The 21,541-nt window shown below is 33.3% G+C and overlaps 1 protein-coding gene across 3 annotated transcripts in view; it reads left to right on the top strand.

Moving 5' to 3' along the window:
• The window catches only part of LOC143203579 (uncharacterized), a 91,637-nt gene extending 73,411 nt beyond the window's left edge, over positions 1-18,226 (top strand). For 2 of the 3 annotated variants that reach the window (XM_076415788.1, XM_076415789.1), the window contains exons 2-8: positions 10,408-10,453; positions 11,131-11,472; positions 12,115-12,209; positions 12,446-12,570; positions 15,879-16,036; positions 16,087-16,379; positions 17,874-18,226. In XM_076415788.1, the coding sequence (XP_076271903.1) occupies positions 10,414-10,453; positions 11,131-11,472; positions 12,115-12,209; positions 12,446-12,570; positions 15,879-16,036; positions 16,087-16,379; positions 17,874-18,077 (1,257 nt within the window). In that variant the 5' untranslated portion in view covers positions 10,408-10,413 and the 3' untranslated portion in view covers positions 18,078-18,226. Of the gene's footprint in view, positions 1-8,109; positions 8,251-10,407; positions 10,454-11,130; positions 11,473-12,114; positions 12,210-12,445; positions 12,571-15,878; positions 16,037-16,086; positions 16,380-17,873 lie in introns of those variants that run through there. The other variant, XM_076415787.1, reaches the window with a different exon arrangement.
• Positions 18,227-21,541: the final 3,315 nt, after the last annotated feature.

Below are 21,541 nucleotides of genomic sequence, written 5' to 3' on the forward strand. Positions count from 1 at the left end.
GTTTTCACCCAAGCAATACAAAAATAATAACATAATTTTGTGACATGTACGAAAAATTAAATTACCAGCAAAACAAATCTAAATTAAAGTAATTAAAATAAAATTGTAAATAGATAAATCGGTTTAGGTTGATATTAAATTGATAAATTATGTGTTATAGTAGAATATAAAATACGTGTAGTAGATAGGTGAAATAAGTTTTTGGTTTATTTTTATTTAGTTATTACAACGATTACTATGTACATATTTTATTTTAAAATGCTGTTTTTCGTGTTAAAGATTTAAGTTTGATAATTTTTTAACTGTTTAGTGAGTTTCTTATTTAATCGGTTCAATTTTTTTGTTAGAAATATTTTATTTTCATACCATTTGTCTGTCTGAAATAATTTCAACATATTTAACAAAAATTACACCTTCAGAAATCTATATAATCTTTGTTTCTATTCTCAGTGGATGTAACCCCAAATAGAAGTAATATAATGTATGGTTTTGGTACATCCATCTCCTTTTTCCGTTATACTGAATATGCATTTTGACGACTTTGGATTATATTTTAATCATTATAAGACTGTAAATCTTTGAAATTTCTTCAGGAATCAATAGATATAATACTGAAATCGTGTAAGGATAAGAGTTTTACCAGATATCCTTACCATAATTTTCTAACCAATTGTATTTTAATCTCATCGGTATCGCTATATTGAGAGAAAAATGGGAACAAGGGGCAGAAAATGATATAAAATATTTTAATTGACATATAATAGATTTCTAATGACCTTTGCAAAGAGCTGATAAAATCTATCCAGCTATACTATCCAGTTTTTTCTTTAGAATCTACTGTTCTTGTTTTTTTTTGTTTTCGTTCAATTATAAATCACCAAATAACTGAAAGCGACGCCTCAGTTATGATTATTAAACTATAAACAGTTTATGAGCCCAATAAAAACTAAAGTAGTGACCAGCAAGCGAATATACCGGCGTTCGCTACGGAATACCGTCAATATCCGTTGGTTTTATTGCAGTTTTTATCTTTCATTCCGAAAAAGACTTTCATTTTTACTATTTAACGCACACTTTAATTTGAACGTAAAGACTACTCCACTAAATAAGATTGTAATCATAAAATATCGCCTGTTAGTAACACGTGTAAAAATTTATAGGTTTACGTTTAGTTCATAGAACCTAACCTCCCTGTTCTTTCAATATTCCCGGCAACTATACTAAATTCAAGTTCGATTCTAAGTCGTATAAACTAAAAACTGTCCGTATTTTTCTTTTAATATTTCTAGCTAAATAGTGTTTCACCCGTTTATCTGAAAAACTATCCAAAAAAAAAACTTCAAGTCATTTTAAAAACTTTTACTCACCACAGCAAACTTTAGATGGATGGGTATGTGAGGATAAAATAAAAACGATCAATTATTTTGCCATAAGGAGCGAGACAAGATGGACAGTTGCCTGATAAAGATGTAGGAGACCAGAAGAGGGCGTTTCTTTTTTTCTTTGCCACTTTGCCACAGTTAGAGGGGTTGAAGTTTTGTGGGGCTTTAAAAATAATTTCTGTATATTGTTAATAAATGTATGGTTCATATCTTGATAACAATTTAGGAGTTTATGTAGATTAACTTCAATGTAATTTCCTTTTTATACAAACTGTTTTAATTATTAAAAATTGAATAAATATGGACCTACAGGCTAACAAATATTATTTACTATAGAAAAGTTTATTTTGCTGGTTTAATTGTACAGATAAAGTGACATAGTTTATTTTCCTTTGAATGCTTGGATCACAGCTTTTAGCAATACTAAGTGTTGTTAGACACCATATAATATTTACATCGAAAAATCATTAGATTAATCATTCTTTGGAACATTTGGTAATTTTATTTCACGAAATAATCTAAAATAGAGCATAAATTGAAAATGCAGAGGAGAAAAATCAAGTAAACCGAGTGACAACCAAAACATCTAAGTCAGTCTCCACTATGCAGCATTCCCGTTGAAAAATCATTATTCTTCGGAAGATTTGGTAATTTGAAATTTGTCTCAAACAAAGCGTAAGTCTACAATGCATACGAGAAAATTCGAGCAACCTATGTAACAGACAAAACTCATAAATCAGTCCCCCCATTAACTTTATACAGCAACAACCCTAAAGGGAAAAAGACATAAAACCGCAAATAAAAGCGTCACTTAAAACGTAGCGGAGTTTCTGGTCATGGCCGCCTTTGAATAAACGCACAAAAAGTCGTTCTTTTCTTACGGTTTATTTATTTTAATCGGAGATAAACACAACGCCTGTTTGTCTCCGCCACTCTTGCTTAATAAAGTAGTAGCACGTGGCCAAAGTCCTGAAGACAATTTAGTCGGTTCCAGCGAGAGAAATTGGAAGTTGATAAAAAATTGTATTGTGTTATTAAGAAAATATTTCCGATGTTCACGCTTAGGCGGCCTTGTGATTATTTCAAGTAACAGAGTCGGGATAATGTAGTTAAATTCTGTTGACGAAACTTTACCGATAACAATCTTTGAAGGATACATTTATTTAAAAAAAGAACAGAAATACATTTAAAAATTCCATGTATTAAAAATAAATGACTAATGATGTTAGTGTGAACTAGTAATATTTTCAGAAATGTAATGTCTTATCTACACTTTTGAGCTGTAGGGAGTTCTACATACCCTGCCTGGGTTCCCTCGAACTCTTGAATCTCAAATTGCTTCCTGATTATATTCTTTGCATTTCTTATCTGCGGAAGTTTTCAAGAAATCTTTTGAGCTACATTTACCCATCTCTGTTCGATCTGAGTCTCATTATTACCTCTTTTTAGTTCTTTAAATATATGTAAGGAAAAAGCTACAAGATTTGTAGACCACCACGTGATGGATGACATTAAATCATTAATCACCTTGCGTCATTAGACAAGAGAGGATGAAAATTCCATTTGGGATTCTCTAAATGAAATTAAAGAAGAAATAAGAAATAATATTAACGAAAAAAAGGTTTCTTTATTAACACAAAAAAAGTAATTTTCAAGAAAAGCACTAATGAAGATCTATTTTACTTGAAAAACTTTTATTGAAAAATACAATCTTCAAGGAAATTCATCTTATTTATCGGGTTCACAGAACCACAGATGTTATAGAAAAATCATTAGAAGAAAATAAAATTTGTTCTGCAAAATCTTTAATGTGGCTCATGCTTTGGATAAAGTTTGGCATGAGAGCTTAAAGTATAAGATTAAAATGCTTCTCCCTGACTAATATTCAAAAATTTCATCATATATATTTCAGAGCCAAATAAGAATATACCGATTATATCTTACAGGCAAGTACAATCAAGTGTATTGGCACCAGTCCTTTTTCTGTACACTGGGGGTTTGTCTACAGTCAATAAAACTGTTGTTGCTTCATTTGTATATGAAACTTCACTCCTAGATATTAGAGGTAACAACAGTGAATAAACAGAAAAATGGAAGGATGGTGGAGGTAGCATGTTAAGAAAAATGTGAAAAACTCAAGTTATACGTTATGAGTTAGGGTAAACGTAAATTTCAAACGTTTCGAAGAAAGGCATATCAGAAGAAAGATTTTGTATTTTAATATGCTTATAAAATTGTAAGCCTATTATTAAAATGATACAATAATTTGAGAATACCGGATTTACCTTTTCATTCCACAAAACTGCTAAAAGTTAAGAAAACGAAAAATCCATTATTATATCTGTATAATTTAAACCTTGTTTGTGTTGTGGTTATTATCAACCATGTAAAATGGATATTCTAGTAGCACTGTCAAATATATTTGCATCTGTATCTTCAAATTATTATCATAAAATGTTTCACTAGGTTTACCATCGATAAAATTTGGTAGGTAGCACAAAACCGAGCTTTTAACTGCAAAATAATACAAATAATCGAAATATAATCGAAGAGCGCTAAAAATTTTAAACGTTGGAATGGGGAAATGATGGTTAGGAAACGGTAAGTGACGTCAGTGTTTCGTAGCGCTTCTGAATAGTGTTTAACTATTATCATTATAACTTTTATCATTATAAATCAATATTTTTGCGACTATTCTAATCATGTGCCCATCACAGTATTACAGTAAAAACACAATTTAGAATACGAAAAATCTTACGAGAGCCGATTTAGAAGCCGTCAGTAAAACAGCTATATTTCCGTTTAAGTTAACTGGATTTTGAAAAATGCTCTTAATATCCATATTTTGAAGGGTTTAAGCTCTGAAAATCCTTTCTGGAGTTGTTAAAAGTATACATTTCCTGTTCTCTCGGCATTTTCTCTTCCGAATTCAGTAGCAGCGAGACAATTACTACGTTTCCTGCTAATTACCGGCTTGTTGTATGCTGGAAACTCTCGCTGGAACGCTAAACAAACGGGGTTTATATTTGTCGAATTTAATACATTTAAATGTCACTCAATATACGGACGAAGCGACGGGATTTTTTTCAACGAAATCGGTCCTGAGCTCTCCTACTCCACCGATTCAGGAAAATGTTCCGGAAGACGGAAAAGTTGCGTCAGTGGCATAGTCGACGGTGGCGACGCCTCGGGTTGGAAACGGCGGGAAGGGTTAGAAAAGAATTTTGTAATTTCGAAACGACGGGGAGAGTGTGGAGGAAAGCGATGAGGTTTCCGATTGGGTTCAATAGCAATTTGTGCTGTAGCGATTTATGGTGTTGCTGGTGTTATTTCAGACTCATTTTCTCGCTGGTTTTTGTTGGAACGGAATTGAAGCTTTGGTCGTTTCCTTTCAAAGGAAAAGAGCTTTTGTAAAATATAATTTCTTATATTTACAAAAAATTATACTGTTACTAGCGACCTGCCCCGGCTTCGCACGGGTGCAATGCTGATACTAAATTAAATACACTACTGAAAAAATATGAACGTTGTATATAAAAACATAGCGGCCCGCTCCGACTTTGCACGGGCATAAAATATATATGCCTATGTCACTCAATGAAAACATGATTAAAATCGATCCAGTATTTTTGGTTCATTCATTACTGCCCTTGGCCTGCACGCATTAAATTTGGAGTAAAACAATTCTTCTTCCCCTATACTTACTATGAAGATTTCCTGCTATCTTTGGAATATCTAAATTCATACAATTTTTATTACATTACACATTTTTAAACGCAAATTTTAAATTTGTAATATCTCCGAAAATATTTGTTTAATTTACATGCTGTAAGGAACCATATTGATCTATATTAATTGCACACTGTATTTAAGGTACTTAATTCGATAAGGATTAATGCCGTATTGCTTAAAATAGCTTCGTAAATAAGCCATTTTCTCACGTAAAAAGTAAACAATAAAAATGGTTAATGTGGGTTATCCCTAAAAGATAAACATATACCATCGCGGACTTTTTTGTAGACCTTTTTATGGTGTACAATACTGTAGTACATTAATTTGATACTTTGAACTCGTAGGGTTAGGCAGCGTTTTTGCTAATTGCTAAATAAGCCTAAAAAATAGGTTAATTTACGACATCACGTTAGAAACCTCTAAAATTAGCAATGTTGCCTTAGTATATTATGCATGTATTATACATATAAACCTTCCTCTTGAATCACTCTATCTATTGAAAAAAATCGCATCAAAATCCGTTGCGTAGTTTTAAAGATTTAAGCGCACATAGGGATATAGGGACAGAAAAGGCGACTTTGTTTTATACTATGTAGTGATACTTATTATACTTATAATTTTAAAGGATTTTCAGCAGATGGTGTTACTGTGCATTAAATCTTATCGAGTTATGTTGAAGCCTCACTGACAGACTTCACCTCTCAGTATGTGTCATTTCGTTGAAATGTTAACAAAACATTTTTTCAGTGCAATGAAATGAATTTGTACCGAGTGAAAAGTACGTGCGGGAAGTTTTACTGTTGCTTCATTTCGAAGGAAAAGGCGGTTAAACATCATCGAATGCTGTGCGAAGCTTCTGGCAACTATGCTTCATCGATTTCAATATGGGAATGCTGGTTTCGACGTTTTAAAAGTGACGGTTTTGGCACCTAATGCAAAAAGCGTTCTGACCAGCCAAACAATACTATGATCTCCCAAAACCTAATGAAACTATCAATAGAGATCGCTATTCACTACAGTTGATGCGTCTGACCTAGCACTGTGCTGAAAATGACTGGAATACTAGCAAAGACATAACAATGTTATTCTTCGGTCTGGAAACGTTCCACCACCTTACAAAATCGGTGAAAAAATACCTGGAAACATTAAAATGGGAAGTGCTACCCAATCCACCGTATTCTTCAGACCTTGCTCCGATATATAAGTCGTGACCTGTCCGATCAGCGCTTCATTTCTGATGAATATATAAAAAAATGGGTCCATTTATGAATAGCCTCAAAAGGTACATCATTCTTTCTAGGTGATCTCAAGTCATGGTGATGGGAGAACCAAAAGTAATAATTATCCAAATTGAGGACGTAAATACAGAAAAAGGGAAAGCATTAATAACAAAAGCTAAAACGGAAGTTACAAAACAATTTATATCCCAATCCTAACATTCGAGTATCAAAGAGAGATAAGCAGCCAAAATGAAATACCTTAAAAGAGTCACACCTAGAGCTCATATCAAGTGGGAAGAGAATATGGAAAGCCACTTTTGACCCTTCATTCCCAGAAATTCCGTTATATGGCCCTTACACCAACTATACCCACCTGCAGGAGAGTTTTGATACTGTGGCTTATCATCTGTACAAACTTTGCAATAGAAAGTGGCACAAATTTCTTTGTTCACATTAGAGATTGAATTCTGATAAATTCTATTCAGATAATTCATAAAATTTAGTTAGAAAAATTAACAACAAACAGAACAGACACAAAGTGATGATTTCGATGTTCAAGAACATTTTAGTAGATTAAAATAGTTTAAAGACGCGAAACTACAAAAAATAGTGAATGAAGGCCCAAATCAGACCCTAAAACAAAGGGCAGAAGCCTTAAATGTCACATCAAATGAACGACAGGCAAATGGAAAAACGAAAAATCGTCAGTGAAAAAGCGCTTCAGAAGGTTTAGAAAAGGTGTTTCGAAAGTTAAAGGCCTTCACTGCCTTGTGGTTTTCTTCCAATTAGCCAATACATTTTCCTATATTTCAATTCCAGTTCTTTTCTTTTCTTCTTTACATGTTCCTTCCAGCGAAGTTTTGCATCAGGATTCATTCCGAGATATTTCGTGTTGTTGCTATATGGAGTGATAGTATTATTTCATGTTATTGGTGCTTGTACGGTCTGATTGTAGGTGAACTGCACACTTTCGTTATTTTTTATTTTACACGCTCGTGTCCAATTATTTATATTGTCACTTATTTGTTGTAATATTCGTGTGACTTCGTCACTATTCTCCGACAGCTATAATCGCAGTATCATCAGCAAATGTAGCCATCGTAATATTCTTCATTTGTGGTATATCACAAGTGTAGAGTAGATAAAGCATTGGCCTCAGTAAACTTCCTTGTGATAGACCTGCTTTAGCTTCTTTTATTGTAGAGTAAGTTTCTTGTTATTTAACTCTAAACATTCTGGCTGCAATATATGATTTTAATAGTTCAGTGTGTCGTTTTGGTAATATTTTCTGTAGTTTATGAACAAAGCCTTCATGCCAAACCTTATCGAAGGCTTGTGCTACATCTAAGAATAAGGCTGAGCATATTTTTTACTTTCGTAGGCAATCACTATAATAACCTTAATACGTAAAACCACGTGGTGGCATCTTTAAAATATCATTTTATTCTATTGAATGAAACCTCCCGAAGATAATGCGGAACATTCATCAACAACAACGGCCGATTCCGCCCTGATTCTCACCGAACCAATCTCTCGAGAATAAATAGCCACCGTGGCCCGATAACGTGGCCCACCCGGACAAAAAAAAGCGATTTTCTAATTTCAATTTGGGAAGTCGCGCCCCGCAAGATGAAAATCCCCGATAAGGTATTGGATCGCGTTCAATTTTCAATACGTTTTACATACAGTCGGGATCTAGATCTGCGCAATTTATTATCGGTAATTTATTGTATTTTCGAACACGCGCCGATCTTATTCGTGTGCGTTTATCAGATCGGTAAAGAGGAATTTTCCCGGAGTTCTAGCGCGAAACGTGTTGTTTTGATGCCGTGATTTTTTCTTCTTCGTTTATTCTAACATGGAAAGCGAAACGTCTTGTGATTGACAAGGGACGAAGTTTATAAAGCAAGCTGATGGTAATATCATCCTCTCTATTAATTAAAAACATCATTCATTAAAACATTATACGTTACTATAAACTATACCAAACTAGTGATCACCCTGTGATAGTAGTTCGACCATATTTTACTAAATTAATCATGTTTCTTTTATAACAGAGTAAAGGGAATAATTTAAAAATTATATGTTATTAAATTTAATACATAACATTAATCAAAATAATAAATGTCTGTATAAGAAAACATTAAAATAACTACCTCAAGAATTAACACTCACTAAACTTTTTTAAATGCCATTTAATTACATCTAATTTCCAAGTTTCAATAATCAGCCAAGTATTCATAAGTTTAAATTACTACACCACTGAACGTTATAACAAAAGTACATATGAGAAGTTAGAAAGAGAGTTATTTGCAGAACTGTAACAAGAGACTGTTCAGACCATCAAATATAAATATACATGATCTTTCTTTATTTTAGGTTATTTATTTTTTACAATTTAGGAATAGTTATTAAAGGAATGTATTTAAAATCATTAAATTAATAAAGGATTTTTCTAAACTAGGATAATCAAAATAATTTATGCAAAGTTCAAACATTAAAATATCAGACGGTTCGGTGGAGCAGTGGTAAAGGCGATGGGACGGTCCTCCTACTGTTGCGATAGCCGCGGGTTCGAATCCTCTAACCCTCAAAAGATGCGTGTAGAAATTTGACAGCTGTCGGATCATTACTTTGTGAATTATAGTATTTTGAGTGAAGCAACTTTTGTTATTGTGAAAAAAAATGGATAAAAAGGAATTTCGCAGTGATGATAAAATATTGCTTTTTGAAGGAAAAAATACAGTTGAAGCAAAAACTTTGCTTCATGTCGAGCTTCCGGACACTGCCCCCAGAAAATCAACTCTCAAGGATTGGTATGCTAAGTTTAGACGTGGTAAAATGAGCATCGAAGACGGTGAACGCAGTGAACGCCCAAAAGAGGTTGTTACGTGTACATCATATCACTTACGAATATTTGAGTATGAGAAAGCTCTGTGTAAAGAGGGTACCGCCCTAACAGTGTTTGAAGATAATCAAGCGTAATAAACCCGGGTTTTTGCGTCGATATGTGACAATGGATGAAACATGGCTCCACCATTTCAATCTGAAGTCCAATCGACAGTCATCCTAGTGGACTGCACACGATAAACGATGGTCCAAAGCGTAGGAACCGTTTGAAGAATGAAATCGCCGAAAAACGACCGCATTTGAAGAAAAAGAAAATGCTGCTTCACCAAGATAATGCACCGTGTCACAAGTCAGTGAAAAAAATAGGAAAAATCAATGAATTAGGCTTCGAATTGCTTCCTCATCCACCGTATTCTCCAGATCTGGCCCCCAGCGACTATTTCCTGTTCTCAGATCTCAAAAGAATGCTCGCTGAGAAGAAATTTTCTTGGAACGAATAGGTGATTGCCGAAACTGAGGCCTATTTTGAACTAACTACGAATCGTACTACAAAAATGGTATCGAAAAGTTGACGGGTCGCTATAATCAGTGTATCACCCTTGAAAAGACTAATTTTGTCAAAAAATTTGTTTTACCATAGGGGTCTTTTCAATTGACCTGTTATATTACAAAATCAATAAATACACCAGGCCGATTGAAATAATAATTGCTTTACCTAAATTTGTAAATAAAATTGCATCTTTCTTTGCTTATTTATACCATTTTTTGAAATCACCCTCGCAGATAGCTCGTCTTTAATTTACCTTTTATGGCTATAGTTTATCTACTGCTTTGGAAATTAACAACTTACCAATAAACTAGAAATTAAAATTCTATGAAGCTATTTTATAATTGTTAATATTCTCTGAGCATTAATTTTAACTTTTGTGGTATTTATTACCTTCAGTATTCGGTTTAAATGAACCAGAAGTTAATACCATTAAAATTTACAAAAATCTTAATGACATTTAGAATTACCGTATCAATTACGATCGGTCTTTAAGCAAGAGCAATTTTTCTTAGAAGTTCTCTGTTCGTCAGACGTCACATTAAATAAAAAGCTAATTTTGATATTCTGAATAAATCCCTTTAAGAAAAAGTAATACAAAATTATAAAAAGTTCGATATTCCACATCTCTGCATCTTGTTAAAAAGGTATACTATAACTTGACGTTTTGTTACAGGAAACCATGTTAACTGGTACTTTCACCACAGAAGTCGTCCCATCAGGTAAAAATTCTCAGTTATATCCCAAATAATATACAGGGTAGCGTAACAGAAAGAACCTAGTCATCATTCTTTTACCTATAAGATCGTGACCTTAACCTTACTCTTTAGACTAGTAAGATAAAAGACTTAAGACTATGGTTTTCATTTTAATCACCTAAAGACATGCATACTATAATTTTGTTTCATCATGTTGCCAATTCTTGTAAATAATATGTATATTTTAAGAATATAATGGCAATTAACATAAAAATTCCCTGTAGTAAATAAATTGCAACAAATACATAAACCAACAATATCTACATGATCAAGAAACTATGCTATCATAATTTCAATGTCAAGACAATCAAAGAAAACAACGAAAAGCACTGGATAGTGTTAAAATAACAGTTTTCAATTTCTTTAAAAGAAAGCTAGACATGTTCAAATAAAACCAGCAAAAAAATGGTTTTTACGGTAATTATTTCTGTATTTATTATGGATATTTGTCCAGAAATGACTTTTCTCTATCTTGAGCAACTTCTCTCCTCTTTCTTCCCTGTAAGCAGCACTATCTTTGACGTATCACCATCCCTCTCTACAAACAGTTCTACATACATAATACTATATAATTTTTTTCACGGTTCTATTTCGTTTTTCCGAACTTTGGTAGAACCAAGTGTTGAAAACTATATTTTTAGATGTTCCAGTTCTGTCTAATGAAACAACCAATGAAACATTGTTTATTTACTGTGGCGGAAATACGACGGAGACTCCCGAGGAATACTACGTATCTTACGTAGTCATTCCCATCCTGCTCATCAGCTGTTTGGTATCGATGCTGGTGAACGTGATAGTGATCGCCAGCGCTTGCTGGATCCGCTGCTCCATGACCCCAAACCTGAAGATCAGCCTCAGTCTGGCGGCTGCGGACGCTTGCAGCTCTTCGCTATACGGGCTCTTGATCTTCATAGACGTCTATGTTCCAATACAGATGGGAGTGTTCCTCAATGTGGTTGAGATATTGAGACTTAGTGGAATAGGTAGGTTTTTTGTTTGTATATAGAGCAAAAATTGTTGTCGATTGAATGGACAAGAACTAGTTTATTATATATATATATATATATATATATATATATATATATATATATATATATATATATATATATATATATATATATATATATATATATATATATATATATATATATATATATATATATATATAATGTATATATATAATGTAACTAACTGTAATTAACTGGAGATAGAATACAATTTCCAACGGAATGTTCCAATGGATGAACTTGTCAATTCAATCAGTCAAAGTACTAGACTGATCTCTCGGTATACTGAAAATGATCCTGATCTGACAAAATAACATGAATAACACTATTATTATATATATATATATATATATATATATATATATATATATATATGTAACTAACTGTAATTAACTGGAGATAGAATACAATTTCCAACGGAATGTTCCAATGGATGAACTTGGCAATGGAAGCGTTGGCTAACGTTATAAAGGCTTTTGCTCGGAAACAATGTTAACAACATACAACAAGATGTACTATATTGCACAGTATTCATATTATTTTGCCTATTCCTTATATATTTCATGTTTTTGACTGTGGACACAACTAGCTTCTTGTCAGCAAATCTTAATATTTCAGTCATTACGGTGGTGCACTTGATGGCACTGGCAGTGAATCACTACATCGGTATCTTGAAGCCTCTACACTACAACTCCATCGTTACCAGCAAGAAGGTAAACATCATACTGTGTTATTAGTGTAAAATCTAGAACCAGGAAATAATTTTTATCTATTTTTTTTTGGGCAATTAAATACATTATTGAAATTAATTGAACCACTAACAGAGCACAATATGTACTATCTAAAATAAGTTAAAAACTATCAAACAAAAACCGACAGAAGGCACTGATAAGAATTAGTTCCTGATTCCGAGAATACTAAACCAAATTCAACACCATTTCCCCTGTAGGTGGCAGCGGTGATTTGGCTTCTGTGGATATGCCCAACAGTGACCATCATTTGCATGTGTCTCGGCTTCGACAACGACAATTCCTTATTAAACAGCTTCATCTACAACCTGGACGATGTCCCCAGGTCAGTACGGTCTTCGTTATAACACATTGATTAATTAATAATAAGCAATATCCGTTATCTAGTTCAAATAAACACAAACCGTGTTTTGATGTATTCCTGATGATATTGTGCAAACAACATAGCAAACTATCGAGATAATTCTCAGTTAAATAAGATAATAAATTGTACAAATGTATAACAGAAAACTAACAGTTCCCGAGAGATATCGGAGAACAATTTATAAAAAGCTGAAATATATTAGTTGTGTAAAAAAGTAAACCAAGGCCAGTTGTGTGGAAAATTGTCTAGACAATATATGGTAAAACGTGTATTGCTTAATAGTCAATGAGTGTATATTAACTAAACTATATTTAGAATTTATTAAGTTCAACAATTTATTAGGTATTCAGTTGTATAGTCGGTGGTCGTCTTGGTTTGTTACAGAATCAATAGATTTGAATGAATGCAAGATATCAACAATTTGATTGGTGATATGGATGACTGGTTAGTCGAACGACCTGAAATGACTGATGAGACTAACCGATTTGACAGGTGTCCTCATTTGTTTTCTATATTTTTGTTATGTAGTCTTTTATATCAGATACCTGCATCGATATGATCGATATTAACTAATTATTACTTTATCCCCTTGACTATTTCTTCAAAAATAGCTCTATTTCATTTAGCTTCAACAGTTTTGAAACTATCTATTAGAAAAATACCCGAAAAGTATTTACAGCAGATGGTGGAAGTATGCATTAAGTAGTATCGGATAGATTTGTAAACAACTTCATGTGGCTTTTGTTTTCAGTGTCATTTCATCGAGAAGTGAACAAATCGTTTTTTTTTCAATGCGCTGAAAACGTCTAAATATGTATCGAGTAAATCACATTTGCGGAAAGTTTTGTGATAATATAAATTCTAATTAAAATGAATTAATTGACTTAAACCTATTTCGGATATAGTTTCCCAGTCTTGGGACAACTCCTGTATCTGCTGTACGCTGCTGATAACCCAACAACAAAAGAAACAATGCTTGGAACATCTGTCGACGACACAATTATGACAATAGATATGTCTGTACCTAAGGATATAGAAAAAGTACAAGTAGCAGTCAACAAGATCTACAAATGAACTAAAGACTGGAAAACACAATTTAAAAACTACAAATCTTCCCATGTTAATTTTGCATTGCGGCGAAATGACAAAAACCTGGTTATATCGCTTGATGGATGCCCGATTCCACAAGCAGAATTACTTAAATACCTCGACATACATCTCGATGGTAAGTTAAATTGGAATCATCATATTAGACAAAAAGCAAAGCAGATTAGACTCAAAGTCAAGCAACTGTACTGGTTAGTCGGAAGATACTCTCAACTTGACCAAAAAACAAAGAGACTGGTTTATCAATTAAAAATAAAGCCAATTTGGATCTATGGCATGCAAATATGAGGTTGCACTAAAACATCAACAAACCAACTACTAATCAAATGCATCCCAAACAACGTTCTACAATTAATTACCAATACTTATCACTGTGTAATCAACAAAGAGCTGCACGGTCACCTGAAAATCAAATAGATTTACGAACTGATCCAATATTTCGCGTTAAGATATTGAATAAGATTGATAAATCACAGCAATGTGGAAACAAAACTGGACACCATGCAGAAAATCAGAAGATTGAAGGGAACCGAACCGCAGCAACTTGTATAGTGTATAAGATTCTTAACATTAGCTTAAGTAGTTTAGTGTTATTTTAATTTGGGAAACACAATGATCTATTATTCTCGTACTTCCTTTGCTTGTATTTTGATGCAAGTACACCAGAACAGTAATGATTAATTAACTTGTATATAAATATTGTACTAAACATATATAATGTAAGTTGTAATTAATAAAAAAAAATAAGAATTCGAGATATAATGTTATTTCGAATTCTACTCTAATATTTGTTTTTAAGATAAACAAGTGGTCTTCTCTTACTTGTGTAAGCTGAAATAAGCTCTAATTATATATAAGGCGCTTAGAAAGATCTAAAATTAGAGGTTATTAGAGGTAAATTCACATCATACCAAAAACCGACCATAAAGTATCACTAAAATAATTTCGTTATCAAGCCGATTTTGATTGATGAGGATGGTAAGTACAAAATTTTAATTAATTTCCTGTATCGTAATCGTATGGCAGGTGACTATATTGGGATAAATAATCATCTTGTCATCAGGAACGCGAACTTTGATGAAATTTAGGCTCTGGTAAAGTGTTAAATAACTAAGAATTAACAGCATTATGAAGATATACAACTTGAGAAAAGATTGGAAAATAAATTGTGCAATTACAAGCAAAATCAATACTACCTCCCTCAATCCTCCACTATAGACCATAAATCAGTTTATACACGTGTAAATTAGCCTTACTATTACAGTGGGTTCTGCCGCAACAACAAGCAGAAATTAATTAAATTAATTTAGTAATGTTGTTATATGTTACAGCATACGCAATGCCGAAACTGTTTGTTAATATAAAATACAAAATACCGTTTATGGTAATTACCCTTAATAGAGCAACATCTGGGCAAAGACTGATTCATTCCAATCACGTTAGCACGTCAGATACCTCGTCTTCTCTTTGACACTTCCCCCCTCAATTCTAATAAACATTTATCAACACAAAATTAACCTAAAAATTACTTCCTAACCACAGCTCTCGAAAACAACAACGTGTGGATATGAAATAAGTCAAGTTAGTTTAGAATAAATGCGCATGAGAAGGTTCTAGCCAATCGGTACGCACGCCAGGGTCCTTTTACTCTCGTCCTTACTCAAGCGCTGTTAGAATATGATCCGAAATAACCATTAGTATATAGTTATATCGCATTTGACATATATATCATTATTTTTCACTTCATTTTCACTTTATTTATTCGATATAACAAAAAATACTTATATTTGTATGAACTATAAACCATGGTAAAGTATTAACGGTCAATGCCGAGATATTATCATCAATATTTAGTACATTATTTATTCTAATCGCGGCTTGATAATAGTGAGCAGTAGTTTTATTAAGTATTCAACATTTTTAGTTGATAACCAACAAAAATGTCGATTCTTTATGACAGCGATAGTGCCACTTAGTTTGAGAAAAGGATTTGTTATTTTTCCTTGTTTTGTCGCAAATATACTATATTTCGTTCGCATGTAACCCTTCCCTGGACTTTTACAAATATTAAAAAACCAAAATTAGTCTAATCGGCCAAGTAGTTTTCGAGTTTTAGCGAGACTAACGATAAATGTTTAAAAATTATTATTCTTTTTTTTCAGTTTTATGCAAACGTTCGACTTCAGAATCACTTTCTCGTCGCTGTTTTTCGTTCCCATCTTGATCATGGTGGTTTGCTATACTCACATCCTCGTAGTGGTCAAACAGCAACAGAGCAGATGGAACAACTTGTCTCGAATAGGAAGCACCCGCATAAAAGGTAACGCGTAAACAGAAAAGAATCATCCCGCGTTATCACGGCTTTTGCAGGAAAGCCCAGTCAGAAAATATCGAGGGAGAGGAAGCAGCTAGAGGGTAACGTCAGGGCCATCTACACCACGCTGCTGATTCTGGGTTCTTGCTTCATTGGTTGGGCGCCGGCGCTGCTATTTTACACGCTGGCTTGTACCGCCGGTTGTTACATCGAGGGCGAGGAGCTGGTGGCCGTTAACTGCAACCACAAGACACTAATCATGATCGTAAGACTGCTGGACAACATATTGGTGATCCTGAAGATGCTGGCGAACCCCGTTATATACAGTATCCGTATGAAGGAAATCAGAGTGAGTAGAACGTTTGAAATTTTCTCTTGTAATTTTTTAAATTATAACAGGTCAATTGGAAAGTCCCCGGCCTACCATAGTAAAACACATTTTTTTGGCAAAATTAGTTTTTTTTATTCAACATAATTCCCTTCAAGGGTGATACACTGATTATAGCGACCCTCCAACTTTTCGATACCATTTTTGTAGTACGATTTGTGCTTTGCTTCAAAATAGGCCTCAGTTTCGACGATCACCTCTTTATTCGACGAAAATTTCTTCCCAGCGAGCATTTTTTTGAGATCTGAGAACAGGAAATAGTCGGGCCAGATCTGGAGAAAACGGTGGATGAGGAAGCAATTCGAAGATCAATTCGTAGATTTTTGCCATCGTTTTCACTGACTTGTGACACACTGGTGCATTGTCTTGGTGAAGCAGCACTTTCTTTTTCTTCAAATGCGGCCGTCTTTCGGAGATAGCGTCCTTCAAACGGTCCAATAACGCCATGTAATAGTCGCTGTTGGTGTCTTCCCTTTTTCAAGGTAGTCACTAAAACTATTCCATGCGCATCCCAAAAGACAGACGCCATAACCTTTCCAGCCGACTGTTGCGTTTTCCCACGCTTTGGAGCGGATTCATCGAGTGTAGTCCACTCGGATGACTGTCGACTGGACTTCGGAGTGAAATGATGATCATGAATGAACCATTCAATTTCAATTTAGGGTCACTCAAAATCATTTTGTGGATTTTTTAATGTTTTCGTCGATAACAACTTCTTTTGGGCGTCCACTGCGTTCGCCCTCTTCGGTGCTCATTTCGCCATGTCTAAACTTAGCATACCAATACTTGATGGTTGATTTTCGTAGGGCAGTGTCCGGAATCTCGGTATCAAGGCAAGTTTTTGCTTCAACTATATTTTTTCCCTTCAAAAAGCAATATTTTATCAACACGCCAAATTCCTTTTTATCCATTTTTTTACAATAACAAAGGTTGCTTCACTCAAAATGCTATAATTCACAAACTAATGATCCGACAGCTATCAAATTTATACACACATCTTTTGAAGGCTAACTAAAAACATATGGATTTAATTATAGTAGCGCCATCTATGTGTCAAGCTTGGTACTTTTCAATTGACCCGTTAAGATTATCAAATATACATGCTTACACATTTTTAACAGCTCATCAAACTCTGGATAATTTCGTATCCAATAATGATTTTTAAACGTTGATGGACTTTTATTCATGCAATATACATGCTTACGCTTTCTTTTATACACAATATAAATAGTAATATTAAAATTGATATGTACAATCCCGATATAACCTACAAAATAGTGTTCAATCTTATTCAAATTATTTTATGGGTTTTAAAAAAATCATCCCATATTGTCAATGTCTGGAATATTTCAAATTTTAATTAAAGCTTGTTGTTTCAAATGACTCTACACCCAGTTTTTTAATTATTCTTAACAATGAACGACCACTTAACCAAATATACGAATTAATTTACAGGACGGTACCCAAAGAATGTTCCAGGCCATCTGCGGACTGTTCTGTCGCTCGAGACACAATGGCCTGGATGCTTCCGGATACTACTACCGCACCAGACTGCACAACAGCAGCGCCAGTCAAAGTACAATCCAAGTTCGTATGGCCTCAGCAAAGAACGGCAACGCCACTGGAATCGCCAAAGAAATAGAGAACACCTTCCTGTAACCAGCTCACTCGAACATCAAACTCCAGTATACAGCAATATTGTTTGCATTCGAACAAAAAAAAAACACAATATCCCTATATTTTTGTACAAACTGACTTAGAAACAAAGCTCGCGACATTCACGATCATTTCGATTTGTACATATATCCAATAAAAGACTAACGACAAGGGGAAATAACGTTCTATACACTCTAGTGTTAAAGGAAACAGGGTGATGTAGTCAAGATGACGTTTATGCACGTATAAAATGTACATCGAAATTTGTAATCAATGTTTTTTTTGTTTTAAATATCCAGATGTATATCATTGTAAATGTACTTGTATATAATACATATAAATATTAATACATATATACGAGTTTTTATTAATCCTAAATCATTCATCCCAGCTATTTGATCTCAAAACATATACAAAACATTACATAACAGTATGTAATACGGCCCTGACTATTCGGCCATCTATTTCAAAACTGACTGAATGGTAAACTGAACCTATATCAAGCTGGATTTTCAGTCAGCTAGTATTATATAAAGATTGCACGTAAAGGAAAAAGTTTTCAGAAGAACTTGAGCTGATTTGATAGCAGGTTTGCTAACTCTGAACCTTTCTGGATAGCTTGCTGAAATCTGAAACAGAAATAATAGAAAATAATAAAATCTATGTTCCTAAAATACTAATTCTATTGTTATTATTAAGCCTAAACCATACATCTAGTCACCTAAACAAACACAAACGCTCATTATATTAAATCCACTAGGTAACCAATTATATACCTAAGCATATGTTGAGTTGCCTATATATAATAGTAATAAATATCCGCAAATAATAGAATATCAAATAAAATTATGACATTTTGGTGAAGGTAAGTTGTTACTTTCAAATCTCAATCATTTTTTGATTTAAAAACGGGATTTTCATTAGAAACATAGCAGTATCGGGGAGGCATTTAAGTCCTACTCCCGCTACTTGAAAAGTTGAGATGTTGGTGTATGTATGTAAAATTTTAGTCCGCCTGAATCGGATGGTCCTGATACCAGATTTCAACTTTCGAGTTTCTCGATTTAAGAGGTCGATTTAGCCCATCTCACAAATTACCCTAAACATTCATGGACAACAAACTATATGCTGTTTTGCTTCAAATTTGATGCAAATTTAGATATAGTGCGTTTCCCATGAATTTTTTGGTTAAAAAAATGTATCCAATATTTGAGACCGACTATGTGCCTTATATTAATTTTTGTGAGTTTGGCGAAGGTAACTGTAAAAATATCGCCCTTTTACTTCCCCTATAGTCCGTCTCATATGTTAGACTAATATTTTTTTTAATCAAAAAATTCACGGACAACACACTATATGTGCTTTGGCTTCAAATTTGATGCAAATTTAGATATAGTGCGTTTCCCTTGAATTTTTCGTATAAAAAAATGTATCCAATATTTGAGACCGACTATGTGCCTTATATTAATTTTTGTGAGTTTGGCGAAGGTAACTGTAAAAATATCGCCCTTTTACTTCCCCTATAGTCCGTCTCATATGTTAGACTAATAATTTTTTTAATCAAAAAATTCACGGACAACACACTATATGTGCTTTGGCTTCAAATTTGATGCAAATTTAGATATAGTGCGTTTCCCTTGAATTTTTCGTATAAAAAAATGTATCCAATATTTGAGACCGACTATGTGCCTTATATTAATTTTTGTGAGTTTGGCGAAGGTAACTGAAAAAATATCGCCCTTTTACTTCCCCTATAGTCCGTCTCATATGTTAGACTAATAATTTTTTTAATCAAAAAATTCACGGACAACACACTATATGTGCTTTGGCTTCAAATTTGATGCAAATTTAGATATAGTGCGTTTCCCTTGAATTTTTCGTATAAAAAAATGTATCCAATATTTGAGACCGACTATGTGCCTTATATTAATTTTTGTGAGTTTGGCGAAGGTAACTGTAAAAATATCGCCCTTTTACTTCCCCTATAGTCCGTCTCATATGTTAGACTAATAATTTTTTTAATCAAAAAATTCACGGACAACACACTATATGTGCTTTGGCTTCAAATTTGATGCAAATTTAGATATAGTGCGTTTCCCTTGAATTTTTCGTATAAAAAAATGTATCCAATATTTGAGACCGACTATGTGCCTTATATTAATTTTTGTGAGTTTGGCGAAGGTAACTGTAAAAATATTGCCCTTTTACTTCCCCTATAGTCCGTCTCATATGTTAGACTAATAATTTTTTTAATCAAAAAATTCACGGACAACACACTATATGTGCTTTGGCTTCAAATTTGATGCAAATTTAGATATAGTTCGTTTCCCTTGAATTTTTCGTATAAAAAAATGTATCCAATATTTGAGACCGACTATGTGCCTTATATTAATTTTTGTGAGTTTGGCGAAGGTAACTGTAAAAATATCGCCCTTTTACTTCCCCTATAGTCCGTCTCATATGTTAGACTAATAATTTTTTTAATCAAAAAATTCACGGACAACACACTATATGTGCTTTGGCTTCAAATTTGATGCAAATTTAGATATAGTGCGTTTCCCTTGAATTTTTCGTATAAAAAAATGTATCCAATATTTGAGACCGACTATGTGCCTTATATTAATTTTTGTGAGTTTGGCGAAGGTAACTGTAAAAATATCGCCCTTTTACTTCCCCTATAGTCCGTCTCATATATTAGACTAATAATTTTTTTAATCAAAAAATTCACGGACAACACACTATATGTGCTTTGGCTTCAAATTTGATGCAAATTTAGATATAGTGCGTTTCCCTTGAATTTTTCGTATAAAAAAATGTATCCAATATTTGAGACCGACTATGTGCCTTATATTAATTTTTGTGAGTTTGGCGAAGGTAACTGTAAAAATATCGCCCTTTTACTTCCCCTATAGTCCGTCTCATATGTTAGACTAATAATTTTTTTAATCAAAAAATTCACGGACAACACACTATATGTTCTTTTGCTTCAAATTTGATGGAAATTTAGATATAGTGCGTTTCCCTTGAATTTTTTGTATAAAAAAATGTATCCAATATTTGAGACCGACTATGTGACTTATATTAATTTTTGTGAGTTTGGCGAAGGTAACTGTAAAAATATCGCCCTTTTACTTCCCCTATAGTCCGTCTCATATGTTAGACTAATAATTTTTTTAATCAAAAAATTCACGGACAACACACTATATGTTCTTTTGCTTCAAATTTGATGCAAATTTAGATATAGTGCGTTTCCCTTGAATTTTTCGTATAAAAAAATGTATCCAATATTTGAGACCGACTATGTGCCTTATATTAATTTTTGTGAGTTTGGCGAAGGTAACTGTAAAAATATCGCCCTTTTACTTCCCCTATAGTCCGTCTCATATGTTAGACTAATAATTTTTTTAATCAAAAAATTCACGGACAACACACTATATGTTCTTTTGCTTCAAATTTGATGGAAATTT

The sequence above is a fragment of the Rhynchophorus ferrugineus genome, unplaced genomic scaffold (genome assembly GCF_030347505.1).
Source record: "Rhynchophorus ferrugineus isolate W39M unplaced genomic scaffold, kcgeb_rfMv2 rfM10, whole genome shotgun sequence".
NCBI lineage: Eukaryota > Metazoa > Arthropoda > Insecta > Coleoptera > Curculionidae > Rhynchophorus > Rhynchophorus ferrugineus.